The sequence below is a fragment of the Pagrus pagrus genome (assembly GCF_965226575.1).
Source record: "Pagrus pagrus genome assembly, chromosome: 15".
NCBI classification, from domain to species: domain Eukaryota; kingdom Metazoa; phylum Chordata; class Actinopteri; order Spariformes; family Sparidae; genus Pagrus; species Pagrus pagrus.
The window spans coordinates 20,895,589-20,920,076 of NC_140199.1; the positions used below are offsets into that span (position 1 = coordinate 20,895,589).

The 24,488-nt window shown below is 41.6% G+C and overlaps 1 protein-coding gene across 3 annotated transcripts in view; it reads left to right on the forward strand.

The window, feature by feature from the left end:
- Window positions 1-24,488, forward strand: part of slc35f3b (solute carrier family 35 member F3b) — a 59,365-nt gene that overhangs the window by 12,025 nt on the left and 22,852 nt on the right. Inside the window, exon 1 of one of the 3 annotated variants that reach the window (XM_084375681.1) lies at window positions 20,317-20,566. The exons of the other annotated variants lie outside the window; for them this stretch is intronic. Coding sequence (XP_084231807.1) covers window positions 20,491-20,566 — 76 coding nt within the window. The 5' untranslated portion in view covers window positions 20,317-20,490. Of the gene's footprint in view, window positions 1-20,316; window positions 20,567-24,488 lie in introns of those variants that run through there. 3 annotated transcript variants of the gene reach the window in all.

Here is a 24,488-nt window from a genome sequence, read left to right on the forward strand (position 1 = left end):
CTGTTTCTCAGAATTAATAGTAGAGAAAAGCGTTAACTGAATTATAGCTGCTCTGTTCTCGGTGCTCACTCTTCCTTGTAATGGAAATCCTGCCAGTTTCATGCCAGATCCTGTCCTGCTGTCATCCCTTTCTCCTTCTCACTCCTTTTATCTGCTGTTAATTAGAAGTTGTGAAGTGATGACTCCTACATCCGCGTAATTAATCCAAGCTCTGCTGTGGCCATACGCAGCACATCATTGTCTGTGTGGCCACAGAAGAGTGGTGCTCAGGAACAGGGAGAGCAAAGTGTAAATGGGGGTGTGCAAGTAATTAGGCTTTTATGGGCATCTTGATAGGAGAGGATGGGTAGATGGCAGCTTGTGATACTGATTCACACAGGCCTCCAGTGACCGCTATTAAGTAGTGTAAATCTTGCAAAACATTATTATGGTCTCCTATTTTTCTGCAGTCTGAACAGCGAGTGCAGTCATCGTTAATATAACAGAGAAATAGTCCAAGAAAGAGAGATGAGACTGTGTTCTTGACACTTGCATTTGTGCCAAGTGTCAAGAGTGTAAGTGTGGAAGAATAAAAAAAGAAAGTCAGCTCTATCTATATCTCAGGCCTGTAGTTTTAGCAGTGATTTGGGAGAAAAGTGTATCAGCTGACCTAGTTTTATAAAGTTGAGCACCGCTGTCATATCCCTGTGCCTCCTCTCCCGATTTGTTCGAGGCAATCCTACTCCTCTCCATTTACATTTACATTCAATCATAATACATTCCCAGAAAAATCTAAGCTTCCTTTAGCCTTTTCTGGCACTTGTATATATCCCATCACCCCCACTTCAAGCACCTGTAGTGACCCTCACCCATTATATTAGGGGAGTATAGAAGTTGGGAAGTATGTCAGTGTTGTTTTAACTTCCAAATATTGAGTCATACTATATTGAGTTATACCTGATTTATAACCACTGTATCACCGTACTAGTAACTTGATTAAGGGGTGGTTGTGGCTCAGGAGACAGACTGGGTCATCCACTGATGAAGGCTAATGATTTGATCCCGGGCCGTGCAGTCTGCTTGTCAAAGTGTCCTTGGGCAAGGTACTGAACCCCAAATTGCTCCCACTGGCTGTTCTATCTGTGTGTGAATATGTTCATTGCTCCTGATGAGCAGGTATCGCCTTGCATGATAGCTTCTGCCCCCAGTGTATGAATGTGTGTGTGAATTTGGGAATGCTGATGTCTATTTTAAAGATTTTTGAATGGTCGGTAACTAAGACTAGAAAAGCCCAATATGAATGCACTCCATTTACCTTTTGTTAAAGCTGCCTTAATCAATATTTTTATATTCGTAATGGATCCGATGAGTACTTGCATGTCAAAAGGGTGCTTATACTGATGAACTAGACAACTGATAGTAGCATTTTTTGGCTTTTCATAACAGCCCGCAACTTTAATGTTTTGTTTCATTCTTATTGCCCTCACCAACCTTGTTTTTAGTGGAAAAAAACATTAGTTAGCAAAGTTAGCAACTAGCTAGTGAACAGAGCCGTTTATTTCACTCAGGAATTGGTGGAGTCCAAAACAGAGCCAAGAGGCGAGTGAACATTAGATTTAAATTTATCTAGAAGCCAGAAACACAACTCCAAATTGAAGGTAATGTTGCTCAGTGTCTGTAAATACAAACATTTTTGCTAATACTTTCATTATGACAACTATACAAGGGGATACAATTTCGTTTTTCTGTTAACAGCTTGTTTCTTTTGCCGCTAATTGGTCAAAAATTGACTTTTAGTGCTGCTTTAAGATGAAATTAATGGAACTGATCACATTTTGCACTTTGACTGGCTAACTAAGCCACACTGAGTGTGTTTCAAATATTTGTTGAGCTAATGAATGCTGCTTCTATTTTCTTGTTAGAATGGGATCACAAAATGAAAGGAGGGAGAAACTATCAACAGGGCTTTATCACAGTGGCTATGTCACTAAAAAACAACCAATATGTTTCGACCACTAGGTCTTCATCAGGGCTCCAAACAACATGATGCAACCTCACTTATAAAGGAGCAAAAGCCAATAGGAGGCAAACACATGACCCTGATAATAATATACCAGGTAAAATAAATAAAAAAGTAATGTTAATATACTGTTTCTCTGACCAAACAAATAGATGTAAAGGCAGATATTGTATCACATCAATTGTACAAACAAGCATTTATTACTCACTAGTGACCAAAATGGCTCACTTACTCACAGATCATAACACAGGGCAGTAAACATATTGTAAACTGTGAGTAGGTCCAGGCTCAGCACACTTCTCATCAGCATCAGTGACTCATGTTGTCCAGAGGCTGACAGTAAAGAGATGATGACTAATTCTTCAGCTGTTCATTTATGCTTGTTTTAAACCTGTCGCTCTGCCCCGAGGATAAATCATCCCTGGAACAAATGCTCCAGTGTTCCACAAGATGTCATGTTTCAATACGTTGAAGTCAACATTTTTTATGACCCCCATTCAAAAGAAAGGTTGCAATGCTGCGTGAAACATGAACATAAACAAAATACAATCACTTGCAAACAAACTGTTCACCGTGCATGACTGGAATATACGATTTTGTTGGATAGAGGCCTGCTCAGAGAGATTTGATGGCCTTATTCGCAGTAAAGCTGTTTCCATTGTTGGCTCTAATACAGAGATTCAAATGTGGTTTTATGCTGTAGCTTTTATAATAACAAACCACTTCAAAATGACAAACAATGTAACCACGGACCCACTGACATTGACTGCGGTGTTGCACCACACAGCATCATTTTACTGTACCGGCGGGCATTACAGTGCCTGCCACGATTACATATGGTCCAGATGCAAGACTTTGCTTGTGGCAAAGATGCACAAAGCCATCTCGCAAATATTTTGACCTTCAGCAGCTCTACTTGTTCTACTACTGTTTACTTTTTGAGGTGTCTCAAATGCATGATTTTCCACAAATCAGTTCTGTAAAGAGAAATGTAGATGAAAATGTAGTTCGATTCCCTCCTAGGATCCTCTGTGCGATGCTCTATTATTATCCTCCTTCCTTCCGCTGCACAGTCGAGCAACATCTGTTCACGCCACTTTCTTATTTTGTTCACTGTCTTATTGTTTGTCTGTTGTGATATCTCTGACAGACATTTGTTATATAATGCATGTGTGACTGAATGTGTCAGAGCTGCAATCCCATCGATCAACCCATCTGCTCCTCCAAACCTTCACAACCTCCTGAACTTTGTTTTCACAGCCTTTCTGTCCTCGTTCACCCATACACCTTCCTTTTCAAGTTAGGTAGCAGGAAGAGACATGGAGGAGAGAAACATGTCGCAGCCATTTCTGTTACCACTGCAGCAGAAATCAAGTTAGCTGAGCATGTGACGCTTGAGATTAATTTGGAGAGGGTTTCTGTTGTCTAAGGCAAAGGAGGAACAAACGGGAGCAGCCATGCATGGCGTGTGAAGAGCAGTTCTGATTAACAGACACATTTTATCCAGTCTTTGCTTGCTTAAAAAGTCGGCACTGACGATTAATTGTGTACATTTGGAAGGTATTGCCACACTGAGATTATTTTCAGCCCGTTGTTTATTGCAGTGCGTTGGGTATGTTGGTCATGCTGTATAAGAGCAGTACTGTTTTTCCTTCTCTTGTTTAGAGATGGAGAAGAGCCTGTTGTAGAGGATGGGTGGGGGTTGTGATGGTGCAGCCTGGGGCAAACCAGCAGGGGGGAAGAGCACAATTAAGCCTGCAGGATATAGTGCTTGGTGTCGCCACTGGCGGCAGATATATTCTCTAAGCTTCCCTGCTGACATTGTGCATCACACTACATGGAAAACATCTTCACTCTTTTTCACTAAAGCCTCGGATTAAAGACATAGCTTTTTCACTTTCTTGCCCATTGCGAGATGAGACAATTGACACCAGTTTTTGTCAGTGTGAAACTACAGTCAGCAAACTGTTAGCTAAGCTTAAAGACTTGAAACCAAGGAAAACAGCTACCCTGGCTCCATCCAAAGGTAACAAAATCTGCCTGCAAGTGCCTGTATAGCTAATTAACTCGTTACATCCTGCTTATTTAAGTTCGATTTCACTTGAGTAACATGTCAGATGATTTCTTAATTGGCTGCGAGGGAAGTGAAGACTCCGGGGAGACAGTGAACACGAGAAATTGTCTATCTCATCAACTGATTGAACCGCAACAACAACAACGGCAAGAAAGCGAACAAGCATGTTTTTCAAAATGTCAGTCCATTCCTTGAAGTAGGTGATGTGTTTCCTGACAGGATGTTAGTGCTACTGTAAACATGTCAGAGCGAGCGTGGTCATAAAAGCCACACAAAGTCTGAAGAGATGTGTCAAATAAAGAGGATGGAGCTCAGAAGAACAACAAAGAAGATGAAGTGGATAAATCTATTTCTAGATGATAGAGACCCCCGTGCTGCCTTTGTAGTGTGTATTGGCTGTGCTAGGCTTTTGCATTAGAAAAATTATCTTTGGTGGATGTTTGACAGCTCGTTCCTTTTGTCTGAAATTGTTCAAAGGCGAATATTCCTCATTGTGCACTCTGACTTTAATCTTTTGGGAAAGTTCTCTTTTGCTTTTATGTGCTCCTTGAACTGACATTTAATTAACGTAGATAGCATTTTACTGATTAGTGTCAGTAGTTCAAGTAATGAGGACGGAGGTAATACATTGAAATAGATAAGGTTATACAGATTTATTGAAATTACGTCTCGTGAGAATCAGATTCACGTTTGTACACTGTTGTCTGGCTGCGTCTCTCAGTCTCTGATTCCACCTCATGGATTATTGGTGTGCTCGCAGGAGTATCACTAATGACCGTGTGAGTCTGAGCAGTTGATTTCCTTAGGAGTCCAAAAGCCATGAGCAAGCTCATCCGACCATCTCTCTGCTTCCTCGCTGCATGGAGATTTCATAAATAGTGAACAGCGGCGCAGTGAGAGCACAGACAACTTCCCAGTTTTCATGTGTCCGTCATAGATCTGAAGTGCTTTAAAGCCTCGGTGCAGCATATTACAAACTGTTCAACATGATGAGTAGGACATGACTTGGAGGATATTTCATGTCCCCCCTCTCATGTACTCTTTCAAAGCCCAGCAGCTGTCAGGAATACATTTTTTTAGCAAGACGTTGCTTACTTTGCCTCTGTGAACATCAACACAGAAGTGAATTGAAGGCTTTTATGGTGTCATTCGACTTTAAAGAAGAGCTGCACGGTAATTTGATGTTTCATCATCTTCACATCATGATCTGATGATATCATCAAACACAACTCGTAAAGGGTAGTAAGCATTTAATTTGTACAGCCCACATGTAGAAATCCTATTTTTCCAACAGTTAGTCCAAAACTCAAAGATATTCAATTTACAATCAAGAAAATAAAAGCAGCAAATCCTCACATTTGAGAAGCTGAAAGCAGCAAATTTATCAGTTTAAAAGATCCCCTCCCCACATGCATTAAGGTAGAAAATATCTAATTTGTTTCTGACATGAATTGAACAAAAGCATCAAATCCTACTAATGACACCTACTCCTTTCTCCTCATTTGAAAATACAGAACATACTGTAAGAATATGTAAAGTCAGTTTGTCAGTGTTCGGGCACTGGGGGCTTCAAGTTTCCACATCACACTTATATTGAAAGTGACTAGGATTCTTAAAATCCGATTTTCAAAGAGCACAGAGGAAATTTACAGTTTCAACAATGAGTGTGAAAACAGCCTTCTAGTGTCAGACTGCACATTTCATTCTACACAGTGAAGCTCAAACATTCAACTGCAGGAACAAGAAGAAACCAGAGGCGGACTTTGAGGATTGTTCTCATTCTTAATTAATCTGCCAATCATTTTCTTGATTGACTGGTTAATTGTTTAGTCTATAAAATGTCGGAGAATATAAAAAGAAAACACTTAATAATGCTGGCATGTTGGTGTTTAGCATGTTGATGTGTCGGTTTCGCATGGTGGCATGAAAACATTTGCCAATGAGCATTAAATATGTACAGCTGACAGTTTTGCAGGTATTAAACCAAAGTATTGGACAGAATTAAATCTTCGCTGGTAATTGAACTAGATGAAAAGTCAAGAAATCAAAGTTTTTACAATTCATCCAAAGCAAAGCATTCAATAGTTGTAATACACTTTAGTTGAAATTTCACTAACTAATCAATTACTAGACCAAATGCATCTGCCTCTCTGTTCTACAGCATTTCTTAGTTTTAGGCAAAGGTTTGTTATCCAGCTGCATTACTTAATACATCTAAATAGAGCAGGAGTAATACAGTCCCTTAATACAGTTCATTTTGCACTGCTTCCATCTGAAAGTGTTGGTGTCACATTATCTGTGAGAAACACTGTTTGTGCAGCCTCAAACGAGGATTTAATTTAAGTATTAAATCAAGAGCTCTGTGTCGGGGCTACAGTCAGTCGGTGAGAACTATGATAGTCAAGGGAGCGACTCTTCCCCAAGCATGTCACTATAAGTCATTATTATAACCCCGCAGCCCCCAGCGAACAAACTATTCAACGTGGGGTCAGGAAATCAGGCAATTAAGGGAGCTGTGGACATGGATGAGAGCCGACAGCCAATGGGGGAGTGCAGAAGGAGCCAGGAAGGCTTGAACCTCCTCTCCCCCTCAGGGAGCTGACTGGTCCACATCCCTCAGCCCACTACATGTATGGAACAACCACTTAATCACAATGCTTATTCAAATCAAGCCAATGCCCAGGCCTCCATTTGCCCAAGTACTTACTATGCACAATCACTCCACGCTTTTAAGGACAGTACTCTGACAGAACTGTTTATGACTGGAAATTATATCAAGCATTTAAAAGCTTTGATTACTACGTTTCATCTCCGGTTGCTGACAGAAATATGAAGCTTTTAAAGTCCTTTCACTGCCTTTTGACCAAGAATAAATATGGTCACAATGAGAATATATTACATTAGATATTAGTGTAATTTATTAGGGGCGAGCCTGTTGTTTTTAACAGGTTGCTGAGTTCATTTACTGTTCAGACAACTTTTAAAGGTTAATTTTACATCCTGTCTGAACAATGCAAATGGTCTGCGACAGAGACAATACAACCTTCAGATGTGGAGCACCTCACTCCCTCTCCTCAGGGTAATTGCTGTGGAGAATGGAGCATGATTTCAGGTGGCATTTGTCACCCATATTTCTTACACCACACTTCTAATGAGGAGACTTCCCTGTAATGAGAACCGGTCTCATTGAGATGAATTGCCTCATTTTTGGCGATCCCATCACCAGATAATAAAGAAAAACAGCTCTTCCACAAAGCCCTTAACAAGTGCACAAAGCTGGGCATTTACAGCTTTGGGAACGCAAGGACATCAAGTTCTATTTTTGTCCAACACTGGCGGCTCACTATTTGCCTGGTCGCTGTTCAAGGCTGGGCTGAGGAGTGGAGATGGAGGATGGCAAGTAAGAGTGTGGATTTTGCATAGCGCACACACCTGCTCCTGGCCTTTTGAAGGGCCTCCAAACACCTGCTGCTGTTGTGGCTGGAGAGATGGAGTCGCAAGTGATCAGGAACCGGTTTGATCAGCGTTGAAAGCGACCTGGCTGTACTCGGCTTCCAATCCGAACACTTCAAAGACAAAAACTAACAGATCTGAAGCTGGATGCCAGCGTGATTATACAGGGTTGAATTAACCTCTTCCTTCTACTTGGGAATCAGTAGATATCATTCCTCCCTCGTGAGAAAGACTTTCATATTGTTACTGCTGGAACTGCCAACTGTACTTAACTTTGAGTTTTTGTTTGAGCCTATTCCCTAGCTTTGAATTATTCTCCACAAAAGGCAGAGTCTAATTTCTGTCAGTCTGCCAGGCTCAATTATATTCAAGCAAATTGATTCATATCACCAAATCTCTGCATAATTGAGGTTTAGAGTCTCAGGTGTAATATTTTACTGTTATTCACCGCTCTCATTTGTGCACAAGACGTTCCCAGTTCTGTCAGCAGTCTCCACTCTGTAACAAAGATGGAGATTGACTGAATCCCTCATTTAAGGTCCCATGTCACCAACAGGAAGACAGTTTTTGCAGGAGAGGGTCCAATGAAAAGTGGTAACAGGTCCTCCCGCAGCAGGATCCCTGGCTCAGTCACTGCACACGCTCAGATAATGTAATTCTCATTTGTTGGTAAGGTGATTTAAGTAGAGCTGCAGGATTGGTCCGGCAGTTAGCGAAGTTGTCTCCAAACTAGATGTTAGAGGTTTGATCCCCTGTGTGTCTATACGTGTGGAAGCATCGCTCAGCAGCATAAATAACTCCTCACTCCGTCTGCAGGCTTTTTTAATCAGCATTAAACTGGCATGTTTTCAGTGCCGCATCCCAATTAGACAGGAGGGAAAGAAGGTTTTCCCGCTGGAGGGATCAATAAAAATATATCAAAAATTCAGGGGAGAAGAAAAACTGTGGCGCCTTGTTGAAATCCATGTTGCCAGTCGCTATTAATGTTAATTAACCTTTGTTAACTGCCTGGATGTAAAATGAACTGCAGTGCTGGAGTACATAAAAACTGCCTCATAGTCGTGTTGTGGTACTCGAGATTGGTCTAGGTCTCAGAGGACTCTGGACTTTATTTCAAGAACAGTCAAGACCTCAGGGATTTCACTGTATTATACAAATGTTTGATACCTTCTGTACTTAGTCGTGGCTTCTGTGAGACAAGAAAGAGTCACTCAATCGTTTGGTTAATTTCAGCTGCTAAGGGTTTGTTAGTCTTTGTTGCTCATAGAATTTTTTTTAAAATTCCCACACATAAAATTCACCTCCACAGTAACTTTTGATTATTTTATCAAGACATATCAAAAGATACACTTTTCATGTACACATATATTGAGAACCCAACCGATAAGCGATTTTTGTGGCCAAATTTTCTGCATCATGTTCTGAAAAACCAAAATTCATATCGGCCGATATCGGAAAACAAATACACCGATATACCTGTGACAGGCCAGTATCAGGTATCAATATACCTGTCGGGCTGTCACATATAAGGTATTGAATTAGGTGAATGAAGATCAATTTTCATTTGGTTTCTGTGAGTGTTTTCATGGGAATGTGGATCAATTTTGCCTATGGTTAACAGTTTCCACATTTTATCTTGTCATGCAGTGTTGGACTCGCATTGGTCCTCAGTCTCAACCCTTCAAAGTCTTGGTCTTGTCTCGGTCTTGATGCACTCTCGTCATGACTTGGTCTCGGTTTAGGTGGTCTTGACCATCAGACATATCCCTGTGTATGTCTCAGACACAAAGAGGGAAGGTTGTAAACATTATATATCACACACTGTATGTGCATTATGTTCTTTTGTTTAAATCTGAGCTTGTGTTCATGAAGTTGTCTTTGCTTTGGATATGCTCTCATGGAAGAGTAAACCTCACTTATAAAAGACCAAAACCAGCAATGATCAATTGCTTAATATAGCTCTCTCTGTGCCATTGAGCTTCATTGCCTTCCTCAAAAGAACGTTAAAAACTAAATTATGACTAACATGGGCACTGTTGTTATTCTGAGTACTCACATTACCAATCCAGTTGCTGTAAATACTCACCAGAGAACCAAATGTGTAATAAATCGTGGCTGAAAGCAGTCAGCAGCAAATGCACTATTTACTCCTGTTCATGTAACCTTTGATAGAAAACCACAGAGACAGCTGTTTCAGGAAATTATCTGGCCTTTTGTAAAAATGAGAATAACAAACATTTTCAGGAAGAACAAAGGAACCAAACAAGGGAGGAAAGTCGAAAAGCATTAAGAGACGGACGAGCATATTGTTGGATTTAGTCTTTCCAATAACGCCAGCCTCATCATTTAAATGATTTACTTTCAACCTGCACTTTTACAAATGATTCGGTGTCTTTGGGGCTCTGCTAGCTGTCAGATGCTGCTTTTAAAACTTGCATATCAAAGTTGGAGAAACCTAACACGGCTGCCAGTAGAATCGTCAGTGCTTTTCCAGGTCACCCTGGACTCGCTGTTCCTTTCTGGCACCTCACGACGAAGGATGTCCCTTGAAAAAAAAAGAAAAAAAGGCCTTAAATCAAATATGGGAGTCAGCGCCTCAGTGTGACCGAGCTCTAACAATGTCCTTAGAGAGAGAGGAGAAAGTGAGACGTGATCACAATGGGCTGCTGCTCTTTAGTGTTTTGCACCTGTGTGTGTGTGTGTGTGTGTGTGTGTGTGTGTGTGTGTGTGTGTGTGTGTGTGTGTTTGTGTGTGTGTGTACTCTAACAGTGTGCTCATCTAAAATCTTTCATTAAAGTCGTGTGCTCCTAAATGTGTATGTCTGCTTTCATTTAAGTGTACCGGACAGGTGTGTAAGTGGGTCACATTGTCACCTTTCATTACTGCTGTTCCAGTTTTTGCTCCACTGCTGGGTGCAGTTTGATTTCTTGGGTTTGGCTTTCTCATCCAAACCATGAGCGGGTGTCATTATGTGGGGAATTTTCACCCGTGAGTGCATGTGGTCACAGTGCCCCCTACAGGCACAGTGGGTGCTCTGCAGTGTCAGGATGACGTCCCTACAGGTGTGCTAGATGAAGACAGCATATTGTGTGACTTCCTTATATTTCCCTTTTATTTTGGATCACAGACTAATATAAAAAAACAGCAACATAATATATAAAATTTACTATTTGTTTTGGAGCTGTGTGTATAAAATAGTTGTTTCCTGCTTCTCACCTGCTTCCCCCATTTGCAACTGGAACAAAATGCACCGGTCCAAGAGCGTATTTTCTTTCATAAAAAATGTGTCATACTAGAATGGAAAAGATTATATGTTAGAATGTCATGAACACACTTTTCTGGCTCAGGTAATTACCTGATATAAATGCAAATGCTGGAGAGAAGCTTTTGGAAACTGCCCCATAATTACAGCAATTTAGAACAATTTGAATAATGTTAATCCTGGTGAGATAAGTGCAGTTTAAAGAGGAGCCACTCTGGCAAAAACAGATGGGAGTCTTTTTTTCTGTTTCAGGTCCACGGACAGCTCTGAATGTTGAAAACACATTATATGCAAAGTTAAATACTGAACAGGTGCAAAATTAAAATCAAATTCACTAAGGATTACATTACATTTATCCTTAATTTGAAGTTATTTAGACCAGGGGGTTTCAAAGTGGTTTCAGGGGAGCTTCAATGTATGGAAGTGAAAAATATGACATTAGTTACATTAATTATCAAAAGGAGATCGCATAGAATAGCCTAAATGTCTACGATTTGATAAAGTTTTCATTGTTTTCCCCGCTTTCCCAGAGTCAGAAACTAATAAATGCCTTAGGATGGACCTTTGTTATGTATTTTATGTAGTCTAAACCGATGTGAAACCCTGATGTTAGTCTCTCTGGGCTCGAAGGATGAGTGTCTACAGGATCAAATAACATGATATTGCGATACATTGAGTGAAACTTAGCAAATAAACTAAGGAGGGGTGGGGGGGGGGTGCCTTTTTCCAAGCTTTGTCCAAGGGCAAGCCAACAGTTTCACACTTTAAAAAAACCCTGATTTGAAACTGATTTAGGCTACATTGCCTCCCCAGTGGATGAAAACACACCAATTAAATAGTCATGCTGTAGCTCGACAACAGAGGGAGCTAGCAGCATGTGTTGGAGAGAATATCTCTTAAGCGAAGCTTCTCTCTTTAGCCAGCAGTCGGGGTGCAAGGGTCGGTTTCTTTGTTGCTGGAGTGAGTAGGAGTTAAATAGCCTCTTCAAGGATAATTTGACAAATGCAACCCTGTTACACATGGAACCACCACTCTCATTAGATGTTAGAAAGAGAGGCTTGTGACTGGAAGGTAAAAACTAGGTGTGGAAAGTGGTTTTGCTGGGCAGTTTCCAGGTGTTACTGTGTGTAATTTTGATCAAGGTGCGTCTGCAAAGAAGCGTCATATTTACCCTGTTCAAATGATTCTTAAGATGTTGCTTAAGTGTGGTCATTATTCTGAGACAACCTGAAGCAGTAGGAGTAGGATGTTGGCACAGGATTCATATGTGCTGCTGTGTCTCTTCAAGCCTTTTCTTGGCCTCAGCTCAAACAATCTGTGTGGCTTAAGCTGCCATAAATAGAGACACACTAAGATTTTTTCTGTAAGGAAATCTTTTTATTTATACAAAATCAGAACATGTTCATGTTTGGCAGCATTGTATATTGTGGTCTATAGGCAAATAATAGGTGATCTATTTCTTTTTAAAAAGAGGGCTCCCTGGACATTTCACATAGAAAAGGTTCACCAGCTGTTTCCAATCTGCCTGCTGAGGTGTCAAGTCCAGCTTTATCCCTCTGTTGTTTGGCATTATTGTGTTATTCTCATTGTATTGTCAGCAAAGCCCACATGTCCTACAGCGTACAGGGAGCTATCCTCGACCACAGCCTCTGGACCTGCCTGCACATCTGCACCACAAATAAAACGTCAACACATCACATGTTGTAGCTCTGACAAACCTTAATTGGAAGGGAGAAATGTGCTGTCGTGGGCTGATTCCTCTAGTGGGATGTAAATTTAATGTAGACTCTCTCTTCCTGATTAAGCGTGGGCCACCGGGGTAGAGTGTGATTATAAGGGCTTTCACTAGGTATTACAACTTGACAGCATTTAATAGATGTCGGTGGACTTTATTAGCTGTGGTTGTAATTAAGAGGAAGTCCTATATCACTTTATTTTAAGTGGCAGCGAGTCTGGCTCTCTGTTTTTCTCAGAGACAGCTCTGTGTTCTGAGTGGGAGGTTACAAGCTCTCTGACCCATGTTCCCTTCTCTTACACAAGCTCACAGTCAGACTATTTATCTGTTTTGCGTAAGAGAGCATATGTGGAGGGGTGGATGTGATCTAGAGTTTGTGATAGGGAGCATATGTGGAAGTGTATGAATCTAGAGCTGTAGTAGTAACAATACATGTATCATTAAAAAATGAAAGCAAAATTGTCCAAAGCTTACTGGTACCAGCTTCTCAAATGTGAATATTTGGCTGGTTTTGTTTGTCCTAAACTGAATATCTTTTGGCTCTTGGACTGTTGGTTGGACAAAACAAGACATTTGAATTTATCAACTTTTGCATTCTTCATTATGAGAACAAAACACAGAACGTATCTATGGTTTGGTCTGTAAAAACTAAATAAGAAATAAGCCACCTTTATAGTGGAAACATTAAAAGTGCAACATGCATCTTCTCCATATTTTTACCTCTAGGAGGCGCCGCCTCCGACTTTGGGTACCACTGACTTAGACCATCCACCCATATCCATCTATAAAGAGTGTACAGCTTGGAGCTGCCACTGATCCTTTAAATATCCAGCAGTTAAGCTCAACTACTGGAGGCTAATCTTGTTCTCAGCATATCTTCAGACTGCAGAGGAAAACACTGACTGTATGAGAAGTTAACGCTGTTTCTTCTGTGCAATGTTTGTCTGTTTTTTAGAGGGGGTTGGCAATAAAGACTACTGCCAACTACAGCATCACCAGAGAGGTGAGCAAGTCCCATGGAGCGGATTATCAATCATCACATTACAGTTTCATGCTGCTCTTGTCACGGAGAGAAGATATGTTACAATGATACACAGAGGTGTTAATTCATCCCCTGTCAACATGGGGTTGATTTGCGAAAGACTAATTGAAAATCATGTCTGAGTATATTTCATGTTCTCTTACAAAAACATCCGCCTACAGTTTATGACAAAGCATTTTTCAGTGTAATGTTTGGTTTCAAAGGTCACTGCAAGTGTTGGCCGCCAAGTTGCTCTGTAATGTAACTAAAATGGAGACGGTGTTTTGGCAACAGTTCTCTCCCTCCTACACCCCAGGGGACCCCGCTGAGGCCATTAATCCAATAAACTGCTGTTGGTTGCAGTACCTTGACAGCCACTTGCCTCCTCAGATGAGCTGTGTCTGCTCAGAAGATGTATTGCGCCCAGGAAGAGGCAAAGTTAATTTGACTTGACCTTTCTGGTACTTGAAACGAGCTGTTATTTAGGACTCCACGCTACAACTACCCACCACCACCCCACTCCTTTCCGACGCCCTGGGAGTTGTTATTAAGTGTGAGGGCAGCGAGACAGACTCCTCTTCAGTAATGAACCCTCAGCTATCATGTTTACAGCACCGGTACCTGTTTTCCATGCGAAGCAGGAGCCAGAAGTGTCCTGGACTGGAACAGTGGAGGGAGAGTGTTCAGAGAGGATTAAAAAAAAAAAATCACCTAATTCTTCCAGAGAGACGAAAACACTGACATCGTCTCTTTACTTAAAAGAGAACACTGCCAATATTTGATATGAATATTAATAACTGCCCCATTAATATTCATGGTGAAATTAAAAGGAAATGACCCATTTTATTTTTGTGTACATAATCATCTGCTTTGCTCACACTGCAAAACTTGATTATGTCGGATCATTTTAAAGCCGGGAAAAGTTTGCAGAAAGTCATCAAAGAAATCAAATCGTTCAACAGTTCATTATTGGAAGTGTCATTGTACAAAGACATGGCCACACTAGCATCTCTGTGTGCAGCGCTTTGAGTTGAAAAGAGGAAAATAAATCCATCCATAGTTGTTGAGTTATTTAAGTTTGGACCAAGCGGTGGACAATTGATCAACGTTGCCTCGCCTGGAGCTACAATGCTAGCATGGCTAATAGCAGAGCAGCCCTTTAACATCTTCTTAATCAGACTCGTAGTGGACATTTGTCATCTCATCTAACTGTTAAGAACCTGTTTTACAGTTGTGATTGTGCTCATTTTCATTCATCTAACATAAAATAATGCTTTTGTTTCCTCTCAAGCCAGACCATCTGTTCAAATGTTAATGTGTGCTTTTGTAATTAATTTACTGGTTTTAAAACCAAATGTTAAGTAAATAAATATAATCTATGATGTAAAGAACTCCCAGAGAAATTACTCCACAACCTGCTTTATGCTATTCTCATTATGTTGTGTTCAGGAGCACAACTGTCTCCAGGCTTTCTTAATTCCAGCTGAGTTGTAATTGGTGTTAGACAAGGAATTGATTTATCTTAAATCAGGATTAGCTGTGTAATTGGATAGGAAATGCCAATAACAAATCTGTTAATGTTTTGGCAAAGAGGCAGCTACAACAGCTCCAACAGTCTGCACCAAACAGCTGCTGCACACAAATTAAGCCGGGCACACGTCCTCACAATTTACACTATTGGTTCATTTAGATCACACAGCAAGAAATCATTTACTCTTACACACACCTTTGAACAGTCCAAGTCAATCATCTTCCACTATCAAGTGCCCTGGGCAGTCTGATTTGCAGCTAAGGCACTTTTATGCAAAATCAATAAAATAGATTTCAGACCACCTTGTTTTTCTTCTTCCCATCCTGCTCTGGAGGATTACAGTAAACAGTTGATTTGCAATTGTGAGAGTGTTGAATACACGATGGATTAAGTAGATACAGATTGTTAACGTCCTATTAGTTGTTTTTTAGTGAATGAATTACAGCGCAAATTCTTACTCTTCAAGGTCCACTGTGTAAGATTTAGGGGGATCTGTTGTCAGTGATGGAATATGATATTCATTAATATGTTCTCAGTGGTTATAATCACCTGATTTTAAGAATTGTTTTCTTAGAATGAGGTGTTTATATTGACAGAGGGAGCGTGTCTTGTTCCACAGAGTCCACCACGTTACACCGCCATGTTCCTACAGTAGCCCAGAATAGACGAACCAAACACTGGCCTTTGGCGATTTAGATTAGCTGCCACCACAGGGGGTAGTGAGATAAGGGGTATTTTGTTGGCTGCAATATGCAACCACACAGCTAGATGCCATTAAATCCTACACACTGGACCTTTAAAGGGTAATTCCACGAATGTTACACATTAAAGTGTGTTGACAGGTCTTGGGGACGGCATATACGAAAAAAGTGGTATAAAGCCTTCTGTGGCTCCAGACGAAGCTGCAAGTAATCTAATACACTTCCTCCAGGGAACTCACTCAATAGCTACGCTGCATTGTGGGTAATGTAGGTGCCCCCCGATGGATGGAGTTCCATGAAAGTTTGCACAAACATTCATGTTTTGCAAATGATGAACCCTTATGTCTTTGGTAAATCTCTCACTTTTCCTCTTGCGTCACCATGAGGTTGAGATTTGTGTTTTTTTCAGTAAATGTGTCTTGCTACATGAAGCAGTTCTACTTTAATTATTTAACTTTTTTAAAGATTTTCAGATTTGGGAAGTAGCACAAACACAAAATTTAAATTTGCATTCCCACTTAGTTGTACTAAACCAGTGCTCATTTTGCATCTTGTTCACTAATTTCTATTAAAAACGTTTCCTTTATCTCTCAAAAGATAGGTCAACTTTTTCATTCAATTCTTTTTCGGAGCAATATTAGCCAATATTCTTTCACTGGAGGATCAGCTTCACGATACTTTCTTTCAGCCTTTTCTATGGCTACAAGATAAATCTTCACCAGGTATCTCTATCTGTCTTGTATAGCTAACTCAGTTTTTTATAGGGAATAATATGCTTAAAGCACATGAGTGTGCAACGGTAATCGCCAGACATATCAGCAAACAGGAGGATCCTGCTACAGGACCGCCTCTTAATGGATTTCTCTGTCCTGATTGGATAAAGTGGGCAGGGTTACCAGAAAATGGATTTTCTCTATTACTACATGAGCAGGGGGAGGAGAGACCAAACACTCAGTGATTAACAGTGATTACTTTTGGAATATAGAGCTATTTAACACCTATTTTAATAATAAGTATATCAGTTACAGCAGCTTTAATGGTTTCATAGGCTTTGAAGCATTTTCATGCCTGGTTGATTTGACCTTCAGTAGGAACATTATATCAGCACTGATCAGTGCAGTTAAAGGTTGTTTGACCTGGAAAATGGCTACTGCAGCATCCCGCATTATTCAGCATGAATAAACATTTAAGAAAAGTACAAGCATCTCTTACGAGTACATCCCACTGTACATGGAAGAATAATCTAATCGCCTCTCATCCCCGGATCTGCTTCTGTCAGTCTCTCGGAAGAAATGATTTCAAAAGGTTGAGCTGATGCAGGGACCCTTTTACACTTCTTTATTCCTCACACACACTTACCCCTATTCACATACAGTATGTGAATGTGTGTTAGAGAGAGAGAGTTGTCGTGCGGTGTCTCAGAGCATGGACTGGTTTGATCCTCCTCCGTGTTCGCAGATAAAAGTGTATGAGTCACTGACTGGGATCTTTTAATGATCTCACCCGCTCCACCTATTTCCACCTCCCTGTCTTTTCTATCAATAATAGCATGTGAACAGCGACTGAATCTTCTCAATCTCACCATATAACTTACTGGAAATTGACAGCATTGGTTCCCAAAGACAGCTGGCAGCTGCAGAGCCCAAATGGGACTAAAAAAAAAAGAAGCGATGTGGGATATTTCACCGTCACACACAACAATATAACTCATAGGTGACATAATGTTTATCCATCAGACATCCTGTGCTGCACTTTTAGTTTGTTCACGCTGAGCTCTTGCACTTCATCCATTAGCTCCTATCCACTGTTCCTGACATTTTCCCATTTTCAAACCCAAACACAGGGGCTGGGAAAGCAGTGGAAAATACAGTGGAGGATCCAGTGGATTTGGTTGCTGGGGGACGACAGAATGGGCCTGGGCAGAGTGTTTTTAGAGCTCCCTGTCCTAGTTAGGCAGGGCAGGGGATTCTCGCATGAGTGTGAGGTAGAGTATAAGCAGTGAATAATTCAGTGCAGCTTCCTTTAGGCATGCTCAGCGGCTTTAAAACACACATGCAGAACCACTGCAGACACATATGTCTTTGAAGATATCAATGAAGGGTCACAGGGACATCGTCGGATCAATACTGAGCAGTTCAGCTTGTGCCACTGACAGCTATCTGCTTCCCTCTGATGTATTATCTGTTTCTGCGTAATGGCTTCTCACATGTAAAATACAAGTGACATGTAGAATGACATGATATTATGCAGAGAGGGTGTCGGGCACGCTTTCAGCTGACCAGATGTTTTCACAGAGTGAGTTGGACAGCTCTCAGTTTTGAAGAGTGTTTTGTGAAGCTCTGTCACTTCAGGCTTCAAAACCAATTTCTGCGCTAGGTAGAAAGACAAGAGACACACTTCTCGCTGGCATCATGGATGAGCCTGCAAAAGTGACCCACTTCACCCCTTCTATCAGTGCAGTTTGAACTTAGATGACTTTGGTAAAAACAGGATTTGGGAAACTGAAAGCTATCAGGGCTGCAGACCACGTCAGTCTATCAGTCAGTCAGCTGGGATTCAGTTCTCAATCTCTTGCACAACATAGCTGACAGGATGCTCTGATAAGCTAATAGCTGAGGCAGTAGTCTATTCATGGCAATGATATGCCAGTTCAGTATCAGTGCCAATACTAAGCATATTAAACAGATCACGTACCGGCCATGACATAACCAAACCGCATTAAACTCTGTGTTTCTGCGATCATTTGCATTAATTCAGTCATGGTTGGCAGCCAGCCCCGAAGTCATGTTACCTTCCATCAAAATGTTTCCACTGAGTTCTACACAGTGGAGATTTTAAATACAGGAAAAGACAGCAGTTATGGATCAATACGCCGAGCCTTATTGGAATCTGTATCAGGACATAAAGCTGGAAGGGTGCATCTCATATCTTTCTATGCTGATTCAGCACAAAACCCTCCGAGACGTAAACCATCTGGCATATTTTATGATACTGAAGAAGATGAGAGTGAAATTTTAGGTTAAATATCCAATTTTAATGGAAAATCTGCAAATACCTAATGTTACCATATCCTCTTTGTCAACCCCACCCACCTGGACACGAAAAAAGAGGCAAAGATAAGGAAAGGAGGAACGAGAAACATTAAAGATTTAATGCTCAAATAGGAAGAATCATTTGCTATAAATGTATTTATGAGGAGTGTAGCAGATGGCACACATTCTCACATCACATCAGTGGTAGAAAACCAGAAACTAAAATAAAATAAAAAAATATTGTATTATTCATATTATATACTTTAGGCTGTAAGAGTAAGTTCACCTAAAAATGATAATTCAGTCATTATCCACTCTCCCTCATGCTGACGGAAAGTCGAATGAAGTTTCGTAGTCCACAAAACATTTCTGGAGCTTTAACGCAAAACAGCATTCACCTAAACAACTGAAGTAGATGGGAACTTGTATTAAAACATTAAAAAGACTACGGGAAAAAAAACAAACAATATAAAATGGCTCCAAACAGCTCGCCTCGTAATCCAAGTCTCTGGAAGCCCTGTGATCCGAAATTTATTTAAAAAGACGTTATATACGCTTTCGACTTGTGGTCGACCTTTTGCACCGACTTCAGACGGGGTGCGTGCTAATGCTTATAGCTTAGCAGCTAGAGTGAAGATTTCAGCTTTTAAAAACAGGGAAAGAAGCATCTTTTCAATTAAATTTGGGATCTTGTGGCTTGTGGAAACTTTTGATTAGGCTGGATGAGCTGTATGGAGCCATTTTTGTTTATTTTCAGTTGTTTTTCTAAAACAAGTCCCCATCTACATCAGTTGTTCAGGAGAATGCTGCAACGCTGTTTTGCTGTGAATCTCCAGAAATGTTTTGTGGACAAGGAAAATTCACCCGACTTGAGTGGATAACGACTGAATTTTCAGTTTTGGGAGAACTTATCCTTTAACGCAATATAAGCGTAAGCATATACTATAAAAAATAAAAATAAAAAAAAAACCTAAAATGCTGCTGATATTCTCACTGAAGAGTTGAAGCAAAATTCAGAGAGCAGGGAAAGCAGCTTCAGAAGCCAATGAAAAGACTGTGTTACAAAGTGGGGTCTGGGGACCTTCAGTGAGCCTTAATTGAATCCACGTGGTCCCCAGATAAAAATAAGGATTAGTTCATTTCATTAGCCTGTAATTCGATTCACCAGAAACAGCTGTAATTAGAGTGTTTATGGGCTAAGCAGCCCCACACCGCCCTCCCACCTTCACTACACTGGTCCCATCATATCTGTCACACAGTCCAGTTATAGCCCGGTTTGTCTCACGCAGGGACCAGCCGGGCACAAGTGCTTCGGGACGGGGGGTGGGCGGGTGGGAGGTGGCTGTGATGGGCTGATGGATGTGTGACGTTGGCGAATTGCAGCAATTGCCAAACTGTACGTGAGGAGAGACCAGCCAGGACGCACTGGATACAGCAGGTTTTAAGGAGGGGAAGGCAAGTGGAGGAAGGAAGGAAGGGGGTGGGGGGATACGACAGAGGCAGGGAAAAAAAAAAAAAAAGCCATCAACAGGGAGTTGGATGGATGCGAGGGGACAGAGAGCAGGAGGAGAGCGGCTCTAGAAACATCAAGGGTCCCATCCAGAGGTCTGGTGTCTGCACCAAATCAGCTTCAGGGATGTAGTCGAAGCGGTTTAGAGCTCTGCCCATCCGAGCTCATCATCATGAAGAAACACTCCGCAAGGGTTGCCCCGCTGTCCGCCTGCAACAGTCCGGTGCTCACCCTCACCAAAGTGGAAGGTAGGGAGACCGTCCGCAGCCCGAACCGGAGCTGTCAGGGGTTTTTAATTTACGCGAAATTTAGAAGCATCCCTGTGTATTCCTGATAGAGGGGGGGATTTCGGCTGTGCCATTTCTCTCAAGGCTACTCACGCATCTCATTCAAGACGCGGATCAACTTTAGAAAACCTCACCAACCTCGAGGGAATCGGTCAGGCGCGCAACTCGGCGTTAGAGACGCAACATTTACGCAAACAATTTCGCAACAGGCAGCGTCCTTGCCACCGAAATTCTGCCAGCATGTAATCGCGTGTTATAATGTATTTATAGTTTTTCCTTCATCATGTGATGTTCCTGGAAAACCCCAAAATGAAGCCCGAAATCGACTTCCATTGTTCAGATTACTCTGGTATCGACGCGTTGGTTTTCTTCTCTTTTCTTTTTTTTGGGGAGGGGGAAGCTCGACCCATTCTGCTCTGATGAACACTGTGCTAAATGTGCTGGTCCATAGGGAGGATCTTAAGTTGTTATTGCAGCAGGGATTCCCCCACACTCTCTCTCTCCATCCTCCACCCATCACAGAGTCACCGCTGAAATACCAGAGCATCACGACAGGGCTGCTGGGACATGAACCCCAGCAGTCAAAACCATGTTAATGGCCCCAATAAAAGCTCAGGCAGACTGTTAGTTCAGTCTTGAAATGGGTCTCCCTGATCTGCAGGAGCACAATTAGGAAACTGACAATTCCTGCTGACATCATTAAGGGACTCTCTGCCTCCTTAAGTGTGTGTTGCTGCATCGCTCTCTCTCAACACATCTGTCCTGATGTCTTGACAGAGTATTGTGCCGCCACTGTCTTCCTGACTGTACAGTGCACCTCCCCTGATGTTCCCCTCAGCTTCGTGTTTGTGCAAAGCGGGGATGTTATGCATTTTTTAATCCGCCCCTCAGCACGGCGGAGTACTGAGTGTCTCAGTGTTGGGCTAAGAAACACTGGATTGGCTGCTGATTTCACAGCACTTTAGCGGTAATCTCAGGCAGGCAACCTAAAGAAAGAGTAAGGATTAAGTCGAATCAATCAATGATTTGCGTGTACAAATGTGCATTTTTAGCACACGCGTATCTCCAGAGCCTCTTTTTTTTTATTCATGCTTGCATGATTTAAACATGCACACACCTGTCATAGCACATGGAAACAGCCCTAAGAGGTTATAATGACTTAAAGGTACTGTTTGATCAGTTTATGTGAGGAGAAGCTTTGCTGGTACCTTTGTGCAGTGCGGTAAAGTAGTGCCTAAATGAACGCTGATGACGCAACTTGTCAGACAATTTGCCAAAAGGTAAGTGGAGCCTCTAAGAACAAGCTGCTTTTTAATACAAAAGTTAATTATGAAGACAACAACTGAACACAAATGAAGTTGTTAAATAGTTTTGGAAGTCAAAACCGGAGCTGCAGCGCTTGCAGACTAAGAGTTGCCAGGGCAGCTTAACTCTCTATACTCTGTTGTTTGGAGGTTCACAACAGTCTGGGGTTAAAACAAATGTGAAAATAACTGGAAATACTTCACTATTCATAATTAATGACCGGACCAGCTGCTGGAATATGAATGAGAAATGTTCATGCAGCTTTATACGGACACACTGCAGAAAACTGTCAAATTAGGATTCTCAAGCTGTTTAAACCGTGCTGCATATACTCAGCCACTGCGAGGCATTCTGGATAACCTCGGAATAACTACAGCCGCTGGATTACCGAAGGTTTTAAGCTTATTAGTGTGAACGTCGACTCAAAATAGTTTATTTCGAGAATAAGTGAGATGGCGGGCTGTTACTTGACAAGCGTCTGTGTGCCGAATTAACAAAAGCTGCGCTGTGACGACGGAGATGGTAGAAAGGACTGTGGATGTGTGCGTCTGTGTGTGTTTGTGTTGAAGTGACACAGTATTGTAAATTGTTGAAGGGAGTCAAAGCTGTAGAGTTTATGATGCTCGGCTCCCAGTTTCAGCAGCTGCTTTGAAGGAGGAGGGAATCACAGGGGTCCACAGCGGATCAACACACAGCTTCTCAGAGACTCGGCTGCTTATGTAACACCAGCTCCAAAACCTCTGTTCTCCTCACTAACAACCTGCGCCCGACTGTCAAAAGAGTTATTTTTCTCAGTCTCGATTCTTTTTTTGTGTGTCCAGTTAACAGCCACGGTTGCACATAGAATAACTGTGGCACAGTCTTTAAATGGCAATTACAAGGCGGAGGACATGTTGTGACATATTCACACTAACAGACAGTTTTGGGTTTGAACATGAAATTCTAGTTTTCCATCACTTAGTACTCTCACAGTATCACCAACATTTCTTCAGGAGCTACCAAGTCAGATGCAGACATACTGAGGACAGGTGGAACCGTCGCCAATCAATTTTGACATCAGAGTTGGTGGTAAAATCGTCACCTTGAGGCTAGTAACACAATCGATCATCGTGCAGCACATCCGGGGATCATCCTGTGTCGGCGTTGGAGAAAGGTTTGGCTGCACTAATTCTCATTCTGGTATAACGGGGGGAAACGCTGTGGCTTGTTTGTATTTCTTCAAACCAATCACAATCGTCTTGTACGGCGCTAAACCGCGGATGCAGCAGTCGTGGTGTGTTTTGCATGTGGGGGGCAAGCCCTGGCATTAAAGCAACATTATGTAGAAATAGGTATTTTGTGCAATTTGGCGCCCCCCACAGTTTCTGAGTGAAACACCACAGTCAAAAAACAAGAAATCCCACGTTCCTGTAATAATATTATCCGATGTAATGTCAGATGAGCTAAAAAGCTAACTGAAGCTACACTTAGCAGCAAAATTACATAGTGGAGATTCAAGGGATCAGGCCATCAAAATGATTTAGAGGCTGTTGGTAAAATAGTTACATATTGTTGACGGTGATTTTGGAAACAGTAACATGGAGGTAGTGGAAGGAAAATGTGAATGCCACCTGACACAGGCTTATGCCGCATTCACGTTCCCACTTCCTGAGTGGGAGGTCGTTCTTCCAACCTCGGTGTGTTCATGTGCATCAAGTCAGAATGTGGGAGCAGCACGAGAGATGGTTTTGCATTTTAATGCTCAGAGCGTTCAACGGTTACAACCTAAAATACTGTATTACAGATTACATGTATACACAGTTATACTGTCAGTATAACTGTGTTCATGTGCTCACAGTCTACATCTGGTGAGTCAGATTAAGTTGCAGCCAAATGAGCCCCCTCCGCCTCAACCCTCGACTATATGGCGGCTGTTAGAAATGCGAAAGGCCCTCTCTAGAGCCAGTGTTTGGTTTGTCCATTCTAGGCTACTGTAGAAATGTGGCGGTGCAACATGGCCGATGTTCTAATCCTGTTCCTGGATGTATCTAGCTGTTTCCCTGCTCAAACACGCCTGATTCAAATAGCAGAATGACCCATTCATTTTAATCAGGTGTGTTGGAGCATTTAAAAACATGCAGGACAGAGGATCCCCAGGAACAGGACTGAAAAACACTGTCCTAAGGTAACAAAAACAACAATTTTTAGTTTCATGTCATTATACATGGATGAAAAACATAATTATGAATATCATATTGCATTTACACCACTAGCTCCCTGTAACTCCTACACACTGCACCTCCGCTGCTGGATTTAGTTTGTCACAAAAGCCAATTTCTGGGTTTCTACTGCCTACAGACACTAGATTTTCATCTGCTGTATTTACCTCTTCCTCGATCTGTTCCTGTGACAAATTCACCCGGCCAGCAGCCCATGGATGATAACTATTGATTTCACCTCAAGTGTGTTTCTAGTGATGATGTCTTTTGGGGAAAGTCTGTGTTGCTCCTGTGTCGCCAGGGTGTAAGAAGTTCATAAAAGTCCCTTTAATCTCTGAAATGTCAATACACGCTTTGAAACAGAGCAGGGGTATATTAAA